The sequence below is a fragment of the Triplophysa rosa genome, linkage group LG14 (genome assembly GCF_024868665.1).
Source record: "Triplophysa rosa linkage group LG14, Trosa_1v2, whole genome shotgun sequence".
NCBI lineage: Eukaryota > Metazoa > Chordata > Actinopteri > Cypriniformes > Nemacheilidae > Triplophysa > Triplophysa rosa.
Genome location: NC_079903.1, coordinates 13,840,384 through 13,866,690, shown reverse-complemented (window position 1 = coordinate 13,866,690; position 26,307 = coordinate 13,840,384). Strand labels below are relative to the sequence as shown.

At 39.4% G+C, this 26,307-nt stretch overlaps 1 protein-coding gene across 11 annotated transcripts in view; it reads right to left on the bottom strand.

The window, feature by feature from the left end:
* myo18ab (myosin XVIIIA b) overlaps positions 1 to 26,307 on the bottom strand; it is a 104,615-nt gene that overhangs the window by 57,891 nt on the left and 20,417 nt on the right. For 2 of the 11 annotated variants that reach the window (XM_057350292.1, XM_057350294.1), the window contains exons 3-4: positions 406 to 493; positions 222 to 328 (exon numbers count right to left, since the gene is read on the bottom strand). In XM_057350292.1, the coding sequence (XP_057206275.1) occupies positions 222 to 328; positions 406 to 493 (195 nt within the window). Of the gene's footprint in view, positions 1 to 221; positions 329 to 405; positions 494 to 665; positions 1,405 to 3,631; positions 3,698 to 4,926; positions 5,050 to 5,404; positions 5,471 to 5,731; positions 5,825 to 7,230; positions 8,362 to 9,475; positions 9,520 to 10,086; positions 10,328 to 12,470; positions 13,041 to 26,307 lie in introns of those variants that run through there. The other 9 variants (XM_057350283.1, XM_057350287.1, XM_057350284.1 and 6 more) reach the window with 9 other exon arrangements.

The following is a 26,307-nucleotide window of genomic DNA, read 5'->3' as shown; positions in this document are numbered from 1 at the left end:
TGTTGAATCTACAATGCCAGGACAAAAGAAATCATATTTTACCCAAGCTCTTACTATACACTCTGAACTGAATGTGATGGATAAAAAGACAGTGTACTGTAATGGAATTCCTCTCAACGTTTTTCTATTGTGTTGTCTTTGCCGGTGACGCTTAAAAACATCTAAGGGACACTCTCTGTGAAATTTTATACTGTAGAAAACTCGAATACTATAGGACTGACCTTCTCCACATCATCCTCGTCCACGTCCAGTACTGTCCCATCATGCTCCAGTTTGATCTTCACTTTCCCCTCTGGTAGACTGCCGACTTCCGTCTTCACCACTGTAGCTGTGAGGGCACAAAACAACTGTTAATGTTTACTTCAATCAGTTTGACCAACTAATATAAAAATGTTCTGCACTTACCAAGAGAGAATCCATCCTTGTGGACCAGCCACACTTTCTCTGAGCCGTACCATGCTTGCTCTGCAGCTATCTGCTCCTCCGTCTTCACCTGCAGATGAGAAACACACCGATAAGACTCATATTTACAGCTTTACACAGGTCCTTTAGTCATAAAAATTGATATAATGCTTCAAATCCACTCCATGCATCGGTCTACACTTTAGAGATGTGTGTATTTGAGAAGAACTGCTATGAATTGATAGATTGTTGATACAACCGACCTGATCCGAGACCTGCCAGATCTCTTCTGATATCTGAGGTCTCAGATCAGGAAAGATGATGTTCAAAAGAGTGCAAGCTGCCATGCAAAACAGGGAGAGTTTATCTGCATGCCGAGTAGATAAAGTCAACTTCACATGACAGATTACACATGAATGTTCTGGTTGTCTGGGCATGTCGGACCGCATTCACGGCAGACCATGACACTGGTCTGAACATGAACTCCACTGCTGTGATGGGCTGACATTTAGCGACATCAGTGATCCGTGGATGGAATGAAGTTGTGTTCCAGTTCACATGCTTGTCTTCATACAGTGTTAGTTAGGGTAATAATGATTGTAGGTCAATTGGTTCACTCTGTAAGTTTAGTGGCACATGGTGAGGATGAGTAGGAAACACTACAGCACAACACATAGGATTTAACCAGTCATCGTGAAAAGTTAATACCAACCAAATATTTATTATTTATGTTAGATGAACCCAGATTTGCATTTTTATGAGACTTGTGCTGAGTGGATCAGTTTCTATGACTCGCTAAGTTAGATTTGAAACGACACATTTCTGTTTGCTTTTTACTACAATATAAAGATTGTCTGGTTTGCAATGTTTCTCTGATTGTCCACAAACTCGCCTCAGGACAAGTCAGTTTAATTGACGGCTATTTCTGCCACACACTTATTTCGAGTTATGCAAATGTCCCGTCTACAAGAATAGGGAAATATTATCTCTAACACTATAAGGTATGTTGCTCGTTTTTTTATGTTTAGAATAATGAAACACTTCCAAAACATAGTTTGTCATTTAATAGCCTGTTAAAGGGTAAATGGATCCAATCCATGTTGAATAAAAATGATTTTAAGATGTAGCAATAAACTAGCTAGAATACTTTAATACATGTGTTTTTGCTCATTTATAATGTTAATGTTAGCTTATGCTCATTTTTATAATGCTACTTTTTGCTGTGATGATATGTGATATACATTGATCAAACAGTGATCTATTATTTAAAGGGAAAGTTCACCAAAAAAAATGAAAATAGTGTCATCATTTACTCACCCTCTTGTCTTTTCAACCCTGTATGGCTTTATTTCTTCTGCAGAATACAAAAGAAGATATTTTGAAGAATGTTGGTAACTGAACAATTGCAGTACCTATTGACTTGCATTGGTTTTGTGTCCATTCAATAGAAGTGAATGGGTACCGCTGTTGTTCTTCAAAATATCCTTCAAAAATATCTTCTTTTGTGTTCCGCAGAAGAAAGTAAGTCAATAAGGTTTGAAATGACAAGAGGGTGAGTAAATGACAGATGTTTTGGGTGAACTACACCTTTAAAGGGAACCCGGTATATAGAGAGATGCGTTATATAGGCTTAATGCGTTGTGATAGCCTTACACTACTAGCATTTGTCGTTAGAAACACATCAAATATTTTCAGTTCTTAAAAAAACCCTAATTGTAATACTCATTTTAACCTAAGGAGGCCGCCATGTTCTTTTTCGATGACGTAAACTGGTTGCACGCACAGCTAGGCAGCCAAACTAAACACCGACACACTAATCAGTTCTTCAGTAAATATAAGGTTCTGTAGGATAATATATATATATATACCGTATATATCTATATATGTGTAACAATGTTCACAGCAAGGAAGAAGGAGGAGGGAACCGGCGAACGTTGAACAACAAAACTTTAATAAAATAAACAAACAACAAAACGAAAGTAAAATGCCGGCAGCTCCCTCACGGTCGACTGCCGGTCACACATAATAAAACATAACGTAAAGTCCAGGCCTGGTTCTCTCTCGTCCTTTACTGTTGTCGCTCCTCCCTTTTATATCATGCTAAAAGAAGAAAGAAAGAAAGAAAGAAAGAAAGAAAGAAAGAAAGAAAGAAAGAAAGAAAGAAAGAAAGAAAGAAAGAAAGAAAGAAAGAAAGAAAGAAAGAAAGAAAGAAAATAAAGACGCTATTTGGTGTATTTTCCTACATTTTAATATTGTTTGTCAGAAACAACACAAACATGCATATTAATAACCAAAATTATTTCGAATTTATCATATACACGATGTTTTAGCCATTATACAATGCATTTTATCCAGATTTCACTTTTTGATGTTGATTTATCAACATCAGTAGCCTAAAGTTGTTGTCTTCTCTCCCTCGGTCAGTAGCTGACGGGGGCTAATATTCACGTGTGCTCGAATACAGAATAAATAACCAAACCGCAAGCATTATTATTGTGTTTATCAGTATATTCTCATAATGTATAAAGTATACGATTATGGTGGATGCTGATGTCTTAAATAGTCTTAAATGTCTCAAAGGCGGTAGTTTAAAGCTATGATTTAATGCACGCTCACCTTGAACAGACGTCTAATACTGAACGCGTTCTTCTTTTATGGCTGGCAGGCTGGCTTGTGTCAAGAGGACATACCGCCACCTACTGTCCCTGTGTGTTTGTATATCTGATCTCATGTTTTACGTGTCATATTTTACTGTTATATATGGAAAACGTGTGTGCTTCGCTGTTGCGAAAGAGAACAGGTTTAGGTCGCAACCATTTGACATCACGGATTCTGACGCAAAAAAATGGCAGCCTCCAAGTAAAAATATTTTTTCAAAGTTTATGAATACTGTGACAGTTACACTGTTTTTTTATTTCATTTCACAATTATAAAGTCAATGCCATTAAGCCATACATCGCTCTATACCCAGGGATCCTTTTAATGGCAACTTCAAACAATTAACAAATGACAAAATATCTGAATCGGACAATCTTTGTTTGTTAAAAGCAGTATCAGAACATTCTAATGAAGCCGTCAAGTATAACTGCGGCTCTATGGATAGGCTCTCGCTGTTGAATATGAAATGGGATGGGTGAGAACACAGCAGTCCACAACACAAGGGCATGTTTGACATGACAGGTCAGGGGCGGGGCTATGCAGGTGATCTACACATATACACACAGCAGACCTTAGGATGAGCGGCAGCAGCATGGTCTGCCTTTAGGATTGCCACAGGATCTTCCTCCACCTGCCCCTGTGAGACAGCCGGTCAGCATGAGGGGGCAAGAACACCATTACACACCATAATACTTTTTATCAACACACTTCTTATTTCAATTGCCAGCCTCAGCTTCACACAGATTATATAAAACATCCTGTGAATAAAAAGGGTTATTGATTATAACATCAGTTTAAAGCACCATGGTCAAGCTTTGGCGGACAATAAGTATGACATTGTTGTCAACGTTGTTGCTTTGATTTAAGAAAAAGGCAAACACAAAAAGATGACTTGGGTAGCTAAGACACCATGGCAATGTCCGAACGCCAAAAAGGCAACAAGATACAATTTAGGGCTGTAAAACGATTAGTCGCGACAAAACGTATGCAAAACAAAAGTTTTTGTTTACATAATACAGTATATGTGTGTGTACTGTAATAATTTAATAAATAAATAAGTTAATATTATGTACTGTATATATATAAATACACACACGTACATGTATATATTTAAGAAATATATATTTTTTATATTTATACATAATTTATATAAATATTTCATACATAAATGTTTTTCTTAAAATTATATACATGTACACATACACATAAATTAAGCAAAAAATATATATATTTTGCGACTAATCGTTTTACATCCCTAGTACAATTTGTTCTAGTCAATTTGATGTTTTGATGCCAGATTCATTAGGAGGTACCATCACACAAAAACACCACCTGTTTAGGTAGAATAACTGGGCAGTGAGGTAGCCAAACAGCTGCCTTCGGTTTCAGACACAGCCAATGTTGGTGATATGAGGTAATGCAATGAAAAAAAATGTTGAGAGCCGTGGTCATGAGGAGGCAACAGGTGAAAGTCATAAATCAAAGTCTTAACCAATCAAAAGCATCCACTGCCATCAAAATACCCTGAGGGCAAGTTCACAAATTCCAACAACAGGGGCTTCATGCGGTTACAGCTAAGCTGTAGTCACCACGCACTGACCATAACAACAACATTCATTGCTTTACCAAAAAATAAATGATTCACAAGCAAATCAAGCAAATAATGCTTACATCCGATTAGATAGGAAATGTAAATAATCAAGAATCAACTTTTAGTCCTCATAACATTGAACAGATACAAAACCTAATAACCTGTCATTTAAATTGAAGAAAAAAATGCATAAAATGAATACAAGCACAAAAGCAAATGAAGTTACATTTAAAGGGGTGGGGGGGGTGAGTTTGGTAGAGGAACTAAGCGCTTACAATCCAGCAGGCCACCCGAGAGCAAACTCCGGCCAAACCATTGAGGGGTGCAGCGGGGGAAGACGTGTCCCCCGAGGGGCCCTGTACCTGAGACGATGCAGAGGTACCGGCCACAGGTTCCAGCTACACCAGCCAGGCCAACAAGCACAGAGACAGCAGTGGATGAGAGAGAGAGGTAAAGTTGAGACATGTATCCACAGATGAGGGAAAAGCATGCACATGAGAGATGAGATGAGCATGAACTAATAAGAATGCTAGATCCTAAAGTTTAAGCAAACGGTGCATGTAATGTTGATAAAAAAGATGACATAAGCAGACATAGAATTAAAAGACAAACAGTCAACATACATCAGCGCAGAAAGCATTTTACATTTTAGCATCAGAATAAGAAAGAGTGAGAGAGTCAGATAAAGATAACGAGGTAGAAAAGAAATGAAGAGAAGAGAGGAGAGGAAGAAGATGAATAGAGAACGATTACAGATGAAGCGAAGATCCTCTCCAAGCGTCTCTGTGCTTCTTCAGTGGGACTCAGTGGAGGACTCTCCTATAGATCAGACCACCAAGAGGAGGTGAGTCTATCTTAAAAATTTTAACTAGGGCTTTGTTATTGAGAATGAATTTTGCAATAGCAATAACCAATTTATTCAAAGGATAAATTGTACAAGGGCTACACAGGTAAGCAAAGACAAGGGTGTGTATGTTAGCCATGCTGCATTCCCTTCCTGCAGAGCACACAAGTCATCTAACTGCTGCAGGGGTTGAACTTACTACACACGCACACATAAACACACACAAACACACACACCTTTCTGGCCAAAGTTGGGATAGTGGGTTTAGAAAGGATCACAAGAGAAGATTTCCCCGGTGGGGCTGGTGTCGTACGTACAGCTGCCTTCACCTTCATCACATCCAAACCACACACATAGTATAATTCATAAAGGTTAAATCACTGAAGTGATTGTAGTGAGAAAGCATGCAATCACAGATTAGTCTAAATGTATTTCTTTTCAGGATGAAACATCCTGAACCCAACCTCCCTAAATTCAGCTACCAAGTAAAATATAGGGTATCACTGTAATTCATACAACAACTACACTGCACTCTCTGAAGTGCTGTTTTCAATGAAAAGCAAAGAGGCATCTGCAAAACACCGTCTATAATCCACACATATGTATAGATTCTTGATTCTTGTCTACAGACTGTGAGCATTTGTTCTATGGGTCTCTGAGGTGGCTTGATCCACTTTCAGTACTAAAGAGACCCTGACTCGCAGGTTTAGCAACATGCTACCCTGATAGCCCATACAGTATACATCTGCCAGACATTTATTTGATGTCAGCATTCACATCTGCAAGACATACTGTTTTGATTGTTTGCTCATCTGCAATACATCTCTGAGATGTCTGCTGTCAGATGTCATATAGACATCTAGAACATGTCTGTAAGATGTTTATGAATTCGAATGTACTGTATGTAAAACTGCTTTAAGATGTTTATCAGATGTTTTTACACAGCAGACGAGATCTCCAGATCTTTAGCAGACATCTTAAAGATGTACCTGTGCTACCTGGGTAGATTTCCAAAGGACACGGGGCTAGGCTAATTTGAAGACCAAGGGTATAATTACGTACACGACAACGATGTAGTAAAAACATCAACGTTTTCCTTTGCATTTTTTTTAAGTTTCAGGCACCCGCACGCCGCAACAACGTTTACACAAATCTGCGAAAACCAAAAATGCTGTACAACGCATGCCAGGCCAGTAGTTGGCAATGTCACTTTGTAAAGAAACACTATGCGTCTACACACATACAGATACCCAAGTTTTATCCAGAACCGTTTTTTGTCGGTGTATATGTGCATTTAAAATATGGCGTATGTAAATAATGTGTCTCCGCTGGTTGTAATGGTGCAGTAAATCTACACTTTACTTGAGAAATAATAATAAGGTTGTTAAGTAGCAGAAACAAAGTCCTATAGTTGTTGTTTTGGTTGTACTCATGCATGCATGACGTCACCATTTTTCAAATTTGTATTTTCAGGTCCCCAAATCGGCATTGTCATATAAACAAACAGATCAGCTAAAAAAGTTGTAAACATGCTCAAAGTGTTCTTTAGGAAACTCGTAGACAGATTGCCAATTAAAAAAAGAAGTTTTCTGTATAGTACCATGCCAACAAAATCTGCAATACAGCATATAAACTATTTTCAAACACACTATTAGTACTAGTGGCACACACAGGATCCAGATTAGTGCACTCCTCACACAAATCCATGCCGTTGGGAAATCAATGTGATCAATACCTCCAGTTTCTTTACAACCATCTGTTTGGGGGTGGGTATGAACCCTGTAGGAGGGGAGAATGGGTCTGTCTTGGGGACTGGAGGGTTCAGAGTGTTGGATCTAGCAGGAGTTGAGGTAGCAGCTGCTTTAGGGATGACAGGTGTAGAACTGGGGGTAACAGTTTTGGGATCTGGAACAGGAGCTGAAGGTGGGGAAATAGTTGGAGCAGAAGCCATGGGAGGTTTTGGAGCAGGTTGATTGGTGGGGGAAACAACCCCGGAGGGTTTCGGCACAGGTACAAATCCTGATGGAGAAGAGAGTGGGTTGGGTTTGGGTGCTGGGATGAACCCTGCTGGAGGTGTAAGAGGAGACTTGGATGGATTTAAGGTAGTAGCAGCCTGTTCCTCTTGTTTAAGAGGTCGGCTAGCCTCTACTTTCAGTGCAGTTTTATTATATGCTGGTCCAGTATTCTCCTTCTCTTGGGCTTTCTCTGACACAGGTTTCACATCCTCTTTTTCGGGAGGCTCATCCTTGCGAATGCGTGGACGAGGTTCTCTAGTCCTGCCTCGAGCCATCAAGCTTGTCAGCCCAGAGGATATATCATCCTTATCCTCTTTTATAGTATCATGTTTGAATGAGAACACAGGCATCTTCACATATTTTGGAACAGAGACCGGTTCAGGTTTTGGAGGGTCCGGGGACATGGCTGCAGGGGCTGTTGGCGTTTCTTCTTCAAAGGGGATTACTTTTCTAATCACTCTGCACACTACCTTCACTACCTTCTTTCGGGTCCCACCGTCCTCTGTGACATCAGGCTGGCTGGCACTGATTAAAGTCTTGGCATTGCCGTTGAGTGCACCATTCATTTTACTCCCCCCATTTAGAACAGGTTCAGGACTCAAGGGAGCTCGAGGGGGTTCAGGGCTTTTGAACCGCTCTGGCATCTTGGGCACTTCAGACATCTTGTGGACAGCCACTTTATTTCTGTTGGGTGAAGGGCTCTTGACCCGCTCCCGGAGTTGAGTCGGTTTCTGGACCTGTGCAGGTGCATCCCGGACAGGCTGAGGGCTCTTGGCACGCAGCAGGCCTATGCCAGGCTCCAGGTTGGGCACGGATTGGGAGCGGCTGCTAAGACTGCCATCGCTGTCAGACTACTCACCCGGTGTGAGCCAGTGAGTAAGGGTATAAAAATATAATAATTGAGAACACAAAGAAAGTGTTTTGAAATCATTGAGAACATCAATGCTGTTTTATTTGTGTTGGTCCCCTGTTCTACATATTTGTGCCTGATCTGCTATGCTATGGGTCAACTTGGTGCCCAGAAGTAAGTAAACACGTCTCAGAAACCTCTAGGAAATGAGACTTCTTCAGATGCCTGTCTTTCAATAGCAAAGTTGACGCTATAAATATCTCTCAAGATGACAAAGCAAAACAACACCATGAAGCCATCAAACACAAACAAGGTGAAAGGGAAGTACAATGTTATTGGCACATCCAGCTCTGAAGAGAGCTGCGATACCAGAGGTGAACTATTACATAAACACCCACACAAACAGAGGTTTAATTTGACTTCTTGTACATTTTAAACATTACTGCATGAGGCACCTCTCTGAGCATGCATTCGTACACTCAGACTGAAAGTGCACCGCTCTGAGATGTGTCAAAGTATTTCTAACTCCCACACACACAGTCTATCTGTCTTTCCATATAGTTCATCTATTGTATATAGCATAACTATGTAATAACTAATAATGCATTCCGTTGTCTCAGCTTTCTATTAAAAGTTGTTAAGCCAATGTACCTTTCATATTCAGACTATGGCGTCTACAAAAAGATTCACTCTTTTTTATTTTTTTATTTTATATAATATCCAAACTTATTTATTGGAGTGTGGGGCACAACAACTGCATGTCAACCAACAAAACAAAAACAAAAACAATTCAAGCAAACGTCTCTCTTCAGATGACTATGTAGCAGGTGTGACAATAGAGGAGTCAATGGTCTATTTGGGTTGAACAAAAGATGTTTTTGTACAGTAATCCGCTGGAAAATAATAGCCTATTCTTAAATAATCTTTATTATAGCGGCATATGGGATATTGTTGTAGCAGACATTGAAACAGCCATCCTGTGACTACAATTCTGCATCCGGTGTCAAGAAACGAGGATTTTTACTACTCTTAAAACAACGGAAAACACACCGAGTGCTTTTCAATTTGATTGACATAAATATATAATGTGGGGTTCCGAATAGTTGGGAACTTACATTCTCTTTTGAACTCTTGAGGGGCTTGTTCTCTTCTTTGATCTATAGGAGTTCATGTAAAAGGTCATTAGCATTTGCTTAATAAATAATACAGTGCGAGTCTATGCTGAGGTTATTTTGCATACATGCCATGCATCATCTTCAAAGGCTATTTTAACATTTCAAAGACCAGGTTAGACAAGTTAAATGAATTCAAATACGCAACCCAAAAAATGTGTAGTGCTTTCCATATTTAAAGCTATATTTTAAGAAGTGGAATCAGTTAACTACTGTGGTCATGCCAAGCGCAGCCTTTCAAAATGTAATCAAATGAGCAGAGAGCTGACCAACTACAGTCTCCCATGACATTGAAGCACTCTGGTCATTTTCAAACAGTGATTCGTGTTTTCCATCTGCCACAGTATAAATATACAGTAAACACATATACACACAGCAATGGCCTGAATAAAGGCTGACAGCAGCTGTGTGCTCATAAACCGTGCACACGGCACCCCAGTGCATTGCTACAGATAGATATAAAAGTGAGAGCATTGATGCATTGCATGCACAACACACAGCTGATGTCACACGGTGCACAGAGATGAAAATGGAGAATGGAACATCACTTTCCTTTTGCTCCCAGAAGGAAAAGCGTGATGAGAATGCCATGCTGGCAGCGCTGCTGTCATGGGCCGGGCCGGGTAAGGGTTTGAGGGTGGATGAGGGAGGGCGGGGTGAAAAGATGAGTGACAGATGAAGGGACCAGCAGACAAGATGCTGGCACAATGGATGCTGATCTCCAAAGTTATGTTACGAGGTCACAAACGTCAGGTAAATAAGACCCACAATGCCGAACGGAGGAGATTCCTGGTGCTGTTGGACAGAGAGAAGGGAATGAACACAGTGGCTTTGGCTTTCCATGACTACACAGAAATTGCCTGGAAGAAAATGAATAAAAAGGCTCAATGATGCATATGAATGTACTTCATTTAATTATGAAATCAAATAAGGAGCTTAAACGACAAGAAAATACTGAACAAGACACAAATGACAGACCTATGGAGTCATAAAGAAGGCTGATGGCACAGCTGCAGTCTGACTAAATCTGACAACAGACATCTTAAAAGGCTAGTTCTCCCAAAATGAAAATTCTGTCATCATTTACTCACTCTCTTTTCATTTCAAAGCTGTATGACTCTATTTATTCCGCAGAACAGAATAGAAGATATTTTGAAAAATGTTATTAACTGGACCCCATTCACTTGCATTGGTTTTTGTGTCCACACAATAGAAGTGAATGGGGGGTCCAGTGCTTTTCGGATACCAACTTTGTTCAAAATATCTTCTTTTGTGTTCTGCGGAAGAAAGAAAGTCATAAAGGTTTAAAATGACAACCGGGAGAGTAAATTATGACAGAATTTTCATTTTTGGGTGAACTGTTCCTTTAACGTTCAACCTAATAATCCAATTTTAACAACTCACTATGGAAAATATACATGTAAATACAATAAAAACACTTAAATGAATGTCTACACTACACTCCTGTTTTGTTTGTAAACACAAACAGCAGATTCATCTCATTGTCCTGCCAGTATACTGTACAACGTCAGCTGCATGGATTACTATGGGATGCCTCAGTATTCCTCCCCTTAAACCCCTCACGCCACCACAGACCCGTCACCAAGCCTCCAGACACACTGCAGCTATAAAAAGACACGTTCTTATCCGTTAACAAAGAACTGAGAACTGTGATACCAAAAGCACAGGGCTTTTTTTAAGAGCTGCCTCATGGGTATGGTGAAGTAGCCCACATCAAACTACACACTGTACTGTTCTTACAACAACTGCACAATCAGCACACATTAACAGAAACAGAACAATACAAAAACACCCAAACAACAAGCAACAGATAATTTCAGATAATGGCCTGCTATAGTGAATCACACATCCCTAAACAAAACAAATGAACACAACACAACTGCATGGTATGCGGTACAAGGATAACATTATAATCGTCTTCGATGTGTTAAACATACACTGTAAATTAAATTGAGCTTATCACCCAATACACAGGCCGAATTATAAAGTGCTAGTTCTAGAGGTTTCTTAGGGACACATGATTATACAGTTGCACAAGGGATGAAATGAATATCATGGTTATCGAAACTCATTTAATCCAAGCAGTCAGTTAAATTAATTTCCTTAAAATCCAATGAACTGAATGACAATTCCCCTGAGAAATGAATCTAGAAATAGAACAAACCCCAATCCAGCACAGTAGTTTGAAATGTCTTTTACTTCAAAAAAATGTTTCATCAGCAAAAGAGAAATACAATCTAAAGGCTATGTTTTAACCCACATAAATGAACCTTCAAACGACTTGTGAAGCGTACAATCCAACATGACTGTATACACAAAATAACCTACTGACTTCATCCATCAAACTCTTGACAGAGGCTGAATACAAGAACGGTTCAAAAGCATTTGAAAATAACCACTAAGGTCCAAAGATAAGGCTCATTTGAAACCTTCATCTCAGGACTAAAATAAAACCATCAATCACGGGACACATAACGTCTGAAACGCCACAATTCACTTTTTCCACCAAAAAACTAATCAACTCAAACAAAAGCCTCCATTGAGCATGATGAGTTCTAGCACTCGCCCACAAAGCTGCCAACTTCAGAACGCCACTTCTAGACTCAAAATGTTATACAGCACAGTCCAAACAAACCAGCCATCACACATTTACAGTACAGTATAATTACAATTCCATTTGCTCAGTGCGTTTTGTCTGCGCGTAATGGCAAAATTTGCTGGATTCAGCATTAGCTCTCGCCGGTCGGTCATTGAGCTCAGCGTGCCCGATCACAGTCAACCCTAAAAATAGGTGAGTGAGCAGGCCCGAGGCCAGACTCCAGCAGTACACCAGCCTATAGACTTCTCCACAAGTCTGTCTCAAAAAACACAGATCCCCTATTCAAAACCAGACCATGAGTAACACCAACCACCTTACCTGAGATCCCCGCAGCACCTTTGTCACGTTAAGAGTTACTCCCTTACCCCGGTTAGAGCAGGTCTAAGCAAAGTGCAAATACACGTGTATGAGAGTTCGAGACAGAAAAGCAGCCTTGAGAACCAAAGAACTCGCGTCACGCCACCCGGCAGCCGACGTTCTGAGGTCCGGGGACAGTCGCTATTCCTGACGCTGCTCTGCGAAAGGGAGGAGGAAGGGGACAGCTGTCGTGGTAGAGGGTCGTGAGGAGGCTAAAAATAAAGCATCAAGTACCACCACAGGCCGGCAGTCCTGCTCTCACCCCACCCCCAAGAATGCAGGCTGGGAAATGGACAGCTCCTCGCTTTCTCCGCAGTTGCTTCTCCAGATCAGCTGCTCAGAGCAAACGTTGGTCCAGCACAGACGTGCGTGTATGAATGTGTCTGCGGGTTTTAAAAACAGTCTGAAGGCGAGCCGTGCCGAACCTCTCAAACTTTGAACCGTGGTGTGAATTTGGAGTGTTTTGGCGGGCATCGGTGTGTTGAGTTAGTGCTTTTTGGGGCGGAGGGGAAATAGAAGAGAAAAACAGAAGCGTTAAGAGATGAGGCTGAGGAAGTGACGCAAGGCCTTGGCACTTCCTACACAGAATGAGTGCAAAAGTGCAGACCAAAAGCTGTGGTTGCACTCACCTAATAAACCTACAGTGTGTATCAGTCAAGCAACAGGACTTAACAAACCAACTTAAAAGGAACAGTTCACACAAAAATGAAGAGTAGTCTATCTGGCTTGTGCACTGTTTTCAGGCTTCTAATTTTTTCATTTTGTAGGAGCTTGACAGATGTGGTCATTGACTTGTCATTGTGTGGAAAAGATCTGCTTTAAAATTCTCCTTTTCTGACAAATAGAAAAATCAATTTTCACATGCTCTATGAAAATTAACCATGATTTAACTATAGTTGCAATGTTTTTTTTTTCTATTTGTACTAAAACTATGCAATTTTTCCATACAATCACAAATTAACCATGATCTCACCCAAAAAATCTGTTCAACTGTGGTATTTGTAGTAAAACTATGCAATTTTTCCATACAATCACAAATTAACCATGATCTCACCAAAAAAGATCAGTTTAACCGTGGTATTTGTAGTAAAACTATGGTACTATAATAAAAATAATAATTCATTTACTAAAAAAGCTATTACACATTACTATATAATATAAATATATTTGTCAGAATGCTTGTCACCAATCAGTTCTTGGCCACCATTGGCTACCATAGTAAAATGACAATGGTACTCAAAACTGTAGGGCTGGGCAAAAAAATCGAAAAATCAATTAAAAGTTTTTTTAAACAGATCAATTCAATTTTTTTTCTTTCATATTTACACAAGCACTGAACATTAATTTATGTTAATGTTATTGCTACTACTATCCACTAGATGTCACTTTTCTTTTCACAACGGGTGGATGTTACAGCAGGGAGTATCCTTCATACATTGCTTAATTAACATGGGATGCGGGTGTGTCGTGGAATTTAACATCACCTTCATATAAAAGGCAGCAGTTCACATGATTGCAGCCTCTATTTACAGCTATTTGTGTGAAATTTTGTTTGTTATACTGCATCTTAAATTTAAAATAACTGTTCTGTTTCAATATACCCAAGTGTTTTAAAGTTTAATATACAGGTTTGTGGCTCTTCATTTCATTTTTTAATTCACCATTGTAATGTGATATTTACTGATCTTTTTTAGAAATATCTATAGGTTTTGTATTAAATCTATACCTAGATAGCAAGCAACCATTGAATCAATGTTAAAAAAAAAAATTTTGTCAATGTTAATTGCGTTGAATCAATATCACTTTTGCACCTGCAATTTATGTTGAAAAAATGTGGAAATTTCAACAAATCACAATTATATTAACTCTTGTATTTTAATGTTAAGTTTTTAACTGGTTTTTTTAAAGCTTTAACTGGTCATGTTTAAAAGTAAACTTTTCAAAACATCTCTTTCTCTATCAATGTATAAGTGTTCTTATTAAAGCACTACTGTAAACATTGAAAGTGGTAAAAGAGTTGCCTGATCACAATAATGGTGATTTGTTTAAATTTCTAAAAAATGTCTACATTAATTGCAGGTGCAAAAGTGATATTGATTCAATGCAATTAACATTGATAAATCAACTATTTTTTAAAATTGACTTAAAAGGTTGCTTGCTATCTGGGTAATCATCGACTCGAATCGAGAATCGACTCGAATCGAATCGAGAGCTTGTGAATCAGAATCGAATCGAATCGAATCGGAACATCAGAATCGACACCCAGCCCTACAAAACTGCATGCATTCCTACATTCTTCAAAATATCTTCTTCTGTGTTCAACAGAACAAATTTACTAAGCCTTTTTCCTACTATGGTAGTCAGTGGTGCCCCAGAACTGTTTGGTTACAAGCATTCTTCCAAATATCTTTCTCAGTGTTCATCAGAACAAAGACATTTAAACAGCATTGGAACAACTCAAGGGTTAGTAGATGAAGACAGAATTTTCATTTTTGGGTGAACTGTTTCTTTAACATCATACTGTATGTAATGTAAACATGTTTAACCTAAAGACTTAACCTTCAGATGGCTCGGGAAGTGGATTAATCCTTATTAACATTGACATGACAAATATTTGATATGTCATAGAGGTATAAAAAATATTCTCTGTTTTAGAGTTTTCCCTTTGTGCAACTGGAAACCAACATGCAGTCATGGTCTCATTCAAGAATCACAGCCGAAATCAATCATGTCCTCTACTGGAAAGCAGTGGAGAGTGCCTTTTCACAGCTGTACCTCCACTAGGTGGCCAAACATCCTGTTGCAATTCTCCTTCACCATGGCCATTTACTCCAGCGAGCACAAGATGGCGCTACAGCCTTTCATAAAAGTGGCCTGAAGCCACCAGTAGTCTCTCACACACCCTGTCAGACAGCCTGATTGGTTTCACCTTCATTTCCTCAAGTACTGTTCAAATCCACTCCAGTTTTCTGATAGCAGTCTAGAGAATCTGGTGGGTCGTGATTCTTGTGCAAAGAGCTTCTCTGCTAGAGATGCAGTAGGTGATAGGTTTTACCAGCACCTTCAGCAGAAGCTGCTGTGGCGGGGTGTGGCGTAAGAGTCCATGCTCCGACATGTCCTGAAGGGTCGTGTGGGCGTGCGTTCGTGCGGATTGAAAGACCACTGTGGCATCATGTGGTGAACACAGTGAGGGGGGAGAGCCAGACAGGGGTGGGTGTTTAGACTGAAGCTGACACTGCAGGCCGATCAAAGAGGGAAATGGCATTTGAATTGGTGCGGGATGTGAGCTGTGAGGCTGTCAGCTGGAGATAATGACAAGCGTTAACAACACAGAAGAGTCAGGAACAAATGAGAACGCCAACACCATCACACACGCACAGTCAGCAACAGCAGGTCAATGACAGATCTGACCCCTGATTGTATTTTGCAGTCTCTCCTAACCAGGGTTTCTTTATCATCTTTATTCATTTACAGTATATCCATCTACACACATACATTATACAATCATTATACCTATATTATTTTGACACCTACATGAACTTAACCAGATATTTATTTTGATGATTTACGTCGGAATGCAGGAAGTGCAAATGGCATGTTTCACATATCAGTCTCGTTTCTCCTAACAATGGGAAACATTGGAATGCAAACAATGCAGGCAGAACTCTGGAATCCAAACATTAAAGGATGTTTGACGTAACAAAAAATGACATTCCGTTATTGCGTAAAAGGCTGTATAGATGTATTCTGCATACCTCTGCTCTAAATAGCAATATAAATAAAGAAATATATCATTTAATACCTTTACAGGAAATGCACAGTATTCAACATTTAAACAAGCATCAATTTTCTGTATATTATTGTTTCGTTATTTACTCACCTTCATGTCATTACAAACCTGTATGACTTTTTTCTAAAGAACATATTTAGAATATTGGTCACCAACAAAATTGTACCCCACTGACTTCCATTGTATGAACACAAAGCCACTGAGACATTTCTCAAAATATCTTCTTTTGTGTTCCACATACACAGGTTTTGAATGACATCAGGGTAAACTGTTAATCTTTGGGTGAACTATCCCTTTAAGAACCAAGAGTGAGTTCTGGGCGTCGTGAGAAACAATTCCACTGTATAATCTTGTACAACATCCAGAGCAATTACACTGGCACTAGTAAGAACCACAGCCCTCATAGACACAGCTGTACCCAACAAACTCCACCACACCCAGACAAATCCTCTATATCGTACGTGCAAATCATCTTCCAGTCTCCACAAACTGAGATAAATGATTTAATCACAATCCATATAAACAATCCCACACAGAGCAACAAAAATCCCCATGAAATAAGAAGACACACGTTCACAGAAGCAGATCTTAACAGTGGTTGGTTGATTGAGAGAAATGATGTGATTATCAGTGTGGTGGGTGTGAACGCACAGAGACATGGTCTGAAACGCTGACATCAACCCGAGTCATGCAAGACCTGCTTATAGCCAAAAATAACTCACTAAACCCAGATCAGCAGAAGTCCTGCATGGTAACCCAGTACACCATATTTCAAACTGAAGGGGATATCAGAAACATGAATTTATTAAAATTATAAATATAGCATGAGAAGAAAGTACCTCCTCTAGCAGAGGAGAACAACTTGCACAGAGATGTATAAACGTGAGAATGAACGTCAATACAGCTGGACTGATATGATAAGGGATGAGATAATAATGAGGGGGTGAAAGTCAAATATTTTAAAAGTGAACTGTCTGTGGGTCATTTTAAAAGAGGCCGTTTGTAACTAGCTTTATTTCAGGTTTACCTGACCCCAATGCAGTGTTGGGTAAGTTACTCTGAAAAAGTAATCAGTTACTAGTTACTAGTTACATTTTCAATAGCGTAATTAGATTACTGTACAAATTACTCTCCCCAAAAAGCATTTAATTACTTATTACTAATTACTTTCTATATCCTATATAAACCTTGATTAGTTAAGTGATTCAAGGATAGACATGAAACGCTTAATTCATTCAAATAAATAATATAAAACAATATAAAGCACTCTTACTAACTGACTTAAGTATTACAAATGTGAGAATTATATATTAAAGCACAGATTTTAAAGTTAGACTTTGAATTTGAATGTCAATTCCATTATTGCATACATTATATACTGTGTACACAGTATTTAGTTCAATTACATCAGAAGTAACTGTAATTAAATTACAGAAAAAATAAGAGTAATCCCTTACTTTACTTTTTTAAGGGGAAAGTAATTAAATTACAGTAACTAATTACTTAGTAACTAGTTACACCCAACACTGCCCCAATGAGACATTACATAACATTCGTTCCTGAGTTCAAACACAGCTGAGCGACATAAAAATCAAGGAATTTAAATGAAACCTGCAGTTTCCATGTCACTGCAATAACAATTCAATTAGAGTTTTATCAAGTAAATACAGGATTTAAGCAAAACAGTTTGAGATGCTAAATACTACATACTGTCAATCCACTACCTAATACTTAAAGGGATAGTTCACCCAAAAATGAAAATTCTGTCATCATTTACTCGCGTCTGAATTTTGTTGTTGCACTGAATACAAAAAGAGATATTTAGACGAATGTTTGTATCCAAACAGTTCTGGGGCACTAGGGAAAACTACTATGGTAGTCAAAGGTGCCCCATAATAACCATTTAGTTTTGCATATTCTTCAAAATATCTTCTTTTGTGTTTAACAGAATAAAGAATTTTATACTGTTTTAGAACAACTTGAATTTTCATTTTTGGGTGAACTATCCCTTTAAGTACAGAGTGATAACAAGACAACTGTAAAGCAAAGTAAATTTTAATGGACCAACAAAACCTCATGATCCATCACATGTCCCACACGGGAGGATGTTTACCGTCACCCTAACCAATCATAACGCCGCCGCTGAGTGATTTATGGAAACAACCTGACGGCACGCAAACAATGTTGACAAAATTTGATTCATATGAATTATGAATAATCATACCCCTCATTTTGTTGAAAATGTGGAGTGTTTTTTTACCCAAACATGGTGCCAATACTCAGAACACACAACTTTTTTTGAAAAATAATAAATATTCTGAAAAAAGTAAAGAAAACAAATCTACCATCGTGTCCCATCCCTATCAGAACACATGCATCCCCCACAGAACCAACGCAAAACCTCCACCATCATTACTGTTGGACTTTCTCATGACCAAACATCTCCTGCAGGAGGTGACTTCACGACAAAGAAACTAATGACACACAAACACACATACAAGTTCTCTTTTCCTGTCACAGCCACCGCAACCTGACACCTGACCTCAGGTGAGAGAGTGACAATGCAGTTGGCAAAAACAAGGCATAGATCTACACTCAACAATACACTCTGTAATAAAACACCGTGATAAAAACATTTGATAAAAACACCATGCTGAACGTCTAATCCTTCTGATAATATCCTTGGGTGATGTTTAAAAACGCACAGGTAGAAACCACGTATACTGTAAAGAATTAGTCTTTCCCTTGTCATGGAAAGAAACTGTAAGGAAAGGGCTCTAAAATTCAAAACTGCACCTAATCCACATGACCGCGGCCATATAAATTTCCCAGAATAACTGGGATACACTATATCGACTAAATGAAGGCAAAGTGCTCTTTATTGCATAAATACATCAGATTTCGAATACATAAACCCTAACCTAAAAGGAAAATTCTTCCATCATTTATTCACTCTCAAGTGATTCCAAACCTTTCTTGCTTGTTTTTTATGCAGAACACAAAAGACGATATTTTGAAGAACGCTGGTAAACAAAAAACATTGGCCCCATTGACTTCCATTGCATTCACACAAACATTTGTCAGAATATCTTCTTTTGTGATTCACAGAAAAAAATCTACAGGTTTTTAAAGACAAGAGGGGGAGTAATTATTGACATTTTATATTTTTGGGTGAACTATGTCTTGAGAGCTGCGGTTTAGCTCTAACCCTAACGGCTGAAGTATAGTTACCTTTTTACGTGGACGCGAGGGACAGGATTTTGTCATCAGAATAGAATTTTGTTACCTCACAAAGTACGCAAAGGTTGCGCATTCCATTTCTCGCAGTAATTAGTTTAACCACCAGGTGGCAACCGTGTCCTGGGAGCATCGAGTCAAGGTAGTAGAAGAAAACCTGACCCCTGTAGGCCCGGAGAGGTATTGCAAAATGTCGTAATGCGCAATTGCGCATGCGTCAAAACCCGTGTGTAAGTGCATGAATCGAAAACAGTATACTTTGCAAAGCTGTGCGTTTGGCTGTACACACGCGTACGCTCGTGTACACGTAAAAAAAGAAGTATGCCACAGGCCTAACCTAACCCTTTATCGACTTTTCATCATTCCCTGTCTTCTACCTAAAAAAGCAAAACAGCCACAATAAAACTAAACATTACATGATCCTCTGTATTGCATGATTCTGATTGGTCAATCTGCACACATAAATACAGTACAGGGGATACTACAGTATGCTTGACCTAAATGTACAGTAAGTGAAGTGGAAGCCGAGTCTAAATGACTGTACAGAGGAGCAGAGGAACAACTACTTAACAGTTTAAACCTCCTCATCCTCAGATACCAGCTGACACTCCCTACACACAACAATGAGCAAAATTCTGCGTCTTAATCTGAATAAGCCTGTGTGAGTAATGTATGAGCAAACTGCAAACTGCACGACTGTAAACGTGCTGCCAGAGCTCAAGGGCACCGGCTGCCACATCTGGGTCACTGTTACAGACGGAGCGCTGCAAGAGGATGCGACTCAAAATCCTGGATACCAAATACGCACATCATACTGGCATTTATCAACATGGTCAAGGTGCCCTCTGTTGGCATAGGGTGTATGAAAAAGCCAGTGTGACTACAAGATGACTAACTCAGTGTTGTGTGTCTATGGCTCTCAGACAGCTCTATGACGAGTGCCAGACTCACTTCCTGTGCATTGTGTGTAAAGTGTGGATTAGGTGATGAAAAGCAGATCCGTGTTGAGTTAGAGTAACAGCAGGCATTAGAGCTGGAGAGAAGAACTGGCATGGGACAGAACCTACCACTAAGGTCAAAAATACTCTTAAACAAATTAAATATAACCGAGGTATGTTATTATGCTGCTATACGATGGAGGTTTAGAACTTGGTCACCAAATTTGCTTGGTTACAGCTATAGAACAGTCTGGGTCTGTATTTGGCCTCTTTATAACTATCAAAATCAGCATGGGTAGCCCCTAGCTAATTCTGTCTGTCTCTGTGTGTTAATCCGCGTGGAATGCTAGGGAAATACGGATGCATTTACACAACTTCAAGGAATTTGGCTGCCCTTTCGCCCCTATGCTGGGTCAAAGGTCGGAAATGAAACTAATAGCTGTTAGCTCATCAACGGCCAATAAAAACTTGCATAGAGCATGGGTGGGTTCTGCCTGTAACGGGTTCACTCAAGTACCAAACGCTGTATTACACTGACAGCCCATAGGCCGGAAAGTTATTGAACTTGGGGTGTTACGTAAACGCGCAGTTCTCTATGAAGCATGCTAAAACATGTGAATTCCAGCTCCAGAGCTCTCAGGAAAACGTTCTCATTGAAAAGATTCTTTCCTAGCTGAACGGAGTAACTCTTTCCATGTTTGAATAACAAAGAATAATTGTATTACCATGTTTATACATATCGTTGTTGAAAGAGCGTATTCACTCGAAAAAGCCACTGTTGTCATTGTTTGACGAGCAGTTTTTGCTCTAAATGTACCCGCAGATGAATAAAGAGCATTTGAACTGTTTTGGCAGGACTTTAAATGCCACGCTCCGAACTGGCACCGGTACTCACTCAGATGACAATTCTGTTTTTTGTGGCCAGGGTCAGTTCCGCTCTGAAGCTAAACCGCATGATCAGCCCAGTGCCTTGTGCTGGAAGCCCACTGCATTCTGGGACAGCTCTGCTGTACATAGCTGTGGTTACAGTAATAGAGTGAGACATTACAGAACTCTATATTAGAAGTCTATCCGGCAGTCACGCCAACACAAAACGAGTCATTCCTGCTAAATCTAAAAACTACGATTTTATCAGAGCCAAGCTTTTTTTTCTTTTTCATTCAAATTTTTGTGTTGATAATATTATTAGAGTTGAAAAATATATATTTTCAGCTATAATAAAACTAAATTCGCAAATTATATTTATATTAAATAAATTCGTAAATTGTAGTTACATTAAATTATAGTCTATTAGTCTTTTTTAAATTTGCAACACAATATCATCATCTGCAATACACAATAGCCCTACAAACATGTTAATTTTAAATAAGAAAGTCAGTGTTTGTCAGCATTTGTTGGATCAGTGTGAATTAGCTTTGTAATGTTTCTCTGTTTTAAGGCCAATAGCTATACAATGTTCCGGTTATAAGATCCTATCCATCATTGCCAGTTGAATGTTTGCATATCCTGTACAATCCTGTTCTGGAAGCTTTAGAGGAAATGAAATGCGTCACGACAACACACAAAAACACACGCAACAAGCTCCCTCTCCCTTAGACTGGATCAAACTTCATCTGTGCTGAACTGCGTGGACCTTTTAAAGCATATTTGTACACACCCACCGCATCACATTTACACTGAACAAAGCAACAATTACCATCATAATTGCATTTCGCCACCACGCCGACCCCAGCCGTCTGCTTATTTCTGTGAATAGGCTAGAATAAAAAGGGTGCTTTTATCTAACAGCCGCCACATTATCGTCAGTGTTGGGTGTAACTAGTTACTAAGTAATTAGTTACTGTAATTTAATTACTTTTCCCTTGAAAAAGTAAAGTAAGGTATTACTCTTATTTTTTCTGTAATTTAATTAGTTACTTTTGATGTAATTAAACTAAATACTTTGTGTAATATATGTGTGTGTAATAGTGGAATTGACATGAAATTCAGAGTCTAACTTTAAAATCTGTGCTTTAATGTATAATTCTCACATTTGTAATACTTTGGTCAGTTAATAATACTACTTTATGTAGTTTAATATTATTTATTTGAATGAATTAAAAGAGCCCTTTCATGCCTATCCTTGAATCACTTAACTAATCAAGGTTGATATAGGATATAGAAAGTAATTAGTAATACGTAACTAAATACTTTTTGGAGAGAGTAATTTGTACAGTAATCTAATTACATTATTGAATATGTAATTAGTAACTAGTAATTAATTACTTTTTGAGAGTAACTTACCCAACACTGATTATCATACAGCCAACACAGAACTCTGACAGACCCTTGTGTCATCCCGGCATGACAGTAGTTATGTGCTTTATTAATCCATCGGTAAAATGACACGCTCTACTTTCTCGGTGAATGACAGCCTCTTGTCCACATATAAGTGAATTAAAAAGCCACCATGTGGCATTCAGGGCTGGCAGTCTTATGCCAGCATCTGCCGTGCACAGAGATGCTGAATTGCACCATAAGCATGCACTAATGTAGACTCTCTGGTCAGGCCAGAGAGATGAAAGCCACCACACAAGCCTTTAATCAGAGGCTATTTTCACACATTTTATTGCAGCACTTGATCACTGAAGCACTTGTATGTGAAAGTCTAACAGAATCACAAAAAAACATGATTTTAAGATTCTCAGATGTGAATGTAAAATCTGAGTGATGTGAGCCTGTGATATGCGCCATCAGGCATTAATTGATTGACCTGATCCTCTATGGCAACTGCTGTCATCACAGCAACATCCAGTTACAGAGTAAACATCAAATACCAGCTCAGTCCTTGAACCCCCAGCGTAAGCCTAACAAAACTGTGGAACTTTATTTTCATGAGTAAGAGAGTGAAACTGCATGCTCTATTATTCTCCATTTGAAGTTGCCCGCAGGTGACCTCCAGGTGCTATTAAGACTCCTGCTTTGTGAACTTTTCAAGTTACGTTAAAATGGCAAACAGGAAGAACACCTGCGGCTTTCTGAATCCTAAATCGACAAGCAACTCTGCCAGAATGATGGAACTTCCTGCCTTCGCTGTGTTGAACAGAGCCGGTCACAGCATGCTTAATTTCATACTTGCTCTAGTCACATAAACACATCTACTCTCAGCTTCTGGGCCTGACATAGAGGAGCAAGAAATGGAAAATGGCAAAACTTACATTAATAATTTTATTTCACATAATATGTAACAGGCTTTCTCTTTCCAATAAGAGTTTTTGGCCCCTTTCTGAATGTTAATGGGATTGTTTACTAACAAATAAAAATTCTGTCATAATTTAATTACGCTTATGTAGTTTGAATAAGTTCTGCAAAACACAAAAGATTTTTGAGAAATCTCAGTAGTTTTGTGTCTATACAATGGAAGTCAATGAGGGTCAATGTTGTTTGGTTACCAACATTTTGTAAATATTTTCTGTAGAGTAAATGATGGAAAAATTTGATTTTTTTGGGGTGAACTAACCCTTTAAATGAGCAATGTGGAGATTTTAGCGGCATCTAGTGGTGAGCTTGCGAACTGTAACCAACGGCTCAATCCACGCCGCGCTTTCAAAGTACTACGGTGGCTGCACAGAACAACTCTGTTGTCGCGTTTTTGCTTCTTTGCCTTAGGAGATAAGGTATTCACGCATCATGCTCTGTAGAGCAGTTTGTCCATTTAGAGCTACTGTAGAAACAACATGGTGAATTTAATGTAAGGGGAACCGCAGTGTATGTAGATAGAAATAGCTCATTCTAAGGTAATAAAAACATAACGCTTCATTATGTAAGGCCTTTATACACCTCTGATGACATAGTTATGTGTATTATATTGCATTTCTGTCAAAAGATCCTCCAAAAAAACTACACACTGGCCCTTTAATGTCCCACCATTCTTTTTAGGGCAGCACGTCTGTCCTGACCAGCTCTTTCATTATTCAGTTTGCCTGTAGCAGGTCCCTTTAAATAATTGACATCTGTACAAGACGGAGGCAGAGTGTTAGACAGTGAGCTACATCCACAGCTGCAGAGTAAGCCAAAGACTGCACTGACTATCCCACTTCAACCAGCCCACGAGACCCACCCACACCCCAAATGAGCCTCAGATGGAGTGCCAAAGAAAACAGCAAAGCTTCATTTAGATATCACATGACGATGGGCAACCCAGGCCCTGACACTCACAAGAAGAACAGAGACACTCACATGGAGAACAGCGGAAGTACACAGTAACAGAACAGGCCAGTAATACAGTCTGCATTCGGTAACAGTATGTGATCGCCGGTGCAGAGGGAGCAGAGCCGAGCAGGCATTTTCCCTTTATTCAGTAGGGAAGATGAGCACAGGGAATTGTGGGATTGCGTATGCATTCCGACAGTCCAACAAATGCACTTCAATCATCAACCACTTAAATTGTAAACAGTGGACAGCTGAGCTGTTGACAGGTTAAAGATCAAGTTTGTGCAAAGAAGATGAGTCATTGTCAGGTGGGGCATGAACTTTATGGTTCATAATTGTTTGTCAAAAAACAAACAGTTCCTGGTACTGAATCCGGATTGGTCAATAGGTTTATTTATTCCATGAGACTTCCACTTGTGTCAAACAAAGTCCTTCAACTCAGACTATTCACAATAGCCTATAGTTCAAATCCCACCACTACACAATAACTCAGCAGTAACACTTCCTCTCACACAGCCTACAGACTTTCATTGGGATGCTCTCCAACCCAGAGTTAAAACGAGCAAAGCATCTTGTCACGAAGTTGGTCAGGCATGAGCAGGTCCCGAGGTAAAGTGGGTGTGTTAGGCCTGTACAATCGTAATATACACTTAGTCAGCACTATTTAGCGCTTAACACCAGGGTTGATCAGGGCGTTTAATGTGAACCTGAAACGGGGATTTGCAAACTCACTCAATCACTCTCACGGTCGGTGGAACATCTGGCCGATAATCCAAATAAAACGAATTTCTGCATTATACAGCTTAACAGCAGCTTATCTCTCTGTGTGGGGGTCTTGTTTACAAACCGAGTTATTTTAAAAACAGACAGTCACTGGGGTAGACTGGTAGTGAAGGGTGTGGGAGATAGGCCAGAACTCACATCACCCCCTCCCTCGGGTGGATGTTCTGATAAAAGAGCTTTTCAGTCTCCCCAGCCCCGTGACAAGCGGCATGGTAATGATGCAGCATCCATAAGACCGGAGTCAGCACAGGACATCAGTGACATGCAGCACGTTTCATTTTAACCAACGTGGCCGGGGCGTACGAATCCTGGAAGTACATCCAGGGAGAAACAATAAACCATGAGCCATCAGGAATCGCTGGTATTTCTGCCCAGACCGCAACCACACTGAACTGCATGAAACAGAAAAGGCCTGGAGCAATGAGCATTCCATTCCTTATGAGCTCCTAGAATCGCTTCTATTACCAGGGGGTTATAAATGACAATTTATACGGAGCATCAATTACCAATATGTGGGGCTTTTCATAACAAATGATGTCGTGACAGCATAAGGTTTGATTTCTACTCTATATAAGACTGCTAAAAGCACATTCTGTCATTCATGATTCATTCGGGGCCAAATGAAAATGCGCGTATGGCGTGCTGCTTGATAAATCCCCGAGCTTTTTGAGATGTACTGTATATTGCTGAGAGAAACCTCTTGTCGCTTTGAATAACAGGAACGGTATGATCCGGCAGTCACGGCTAAATCCAGTCTGCAGTAAAAACAGCCCAGCTGATATGTGAGAGGCTGTGGGATATGAAGGGAAAAGAAAAATAGGGGAATTCTGCTTGTCGAGCCGTACAGAGAGGCCTTTCT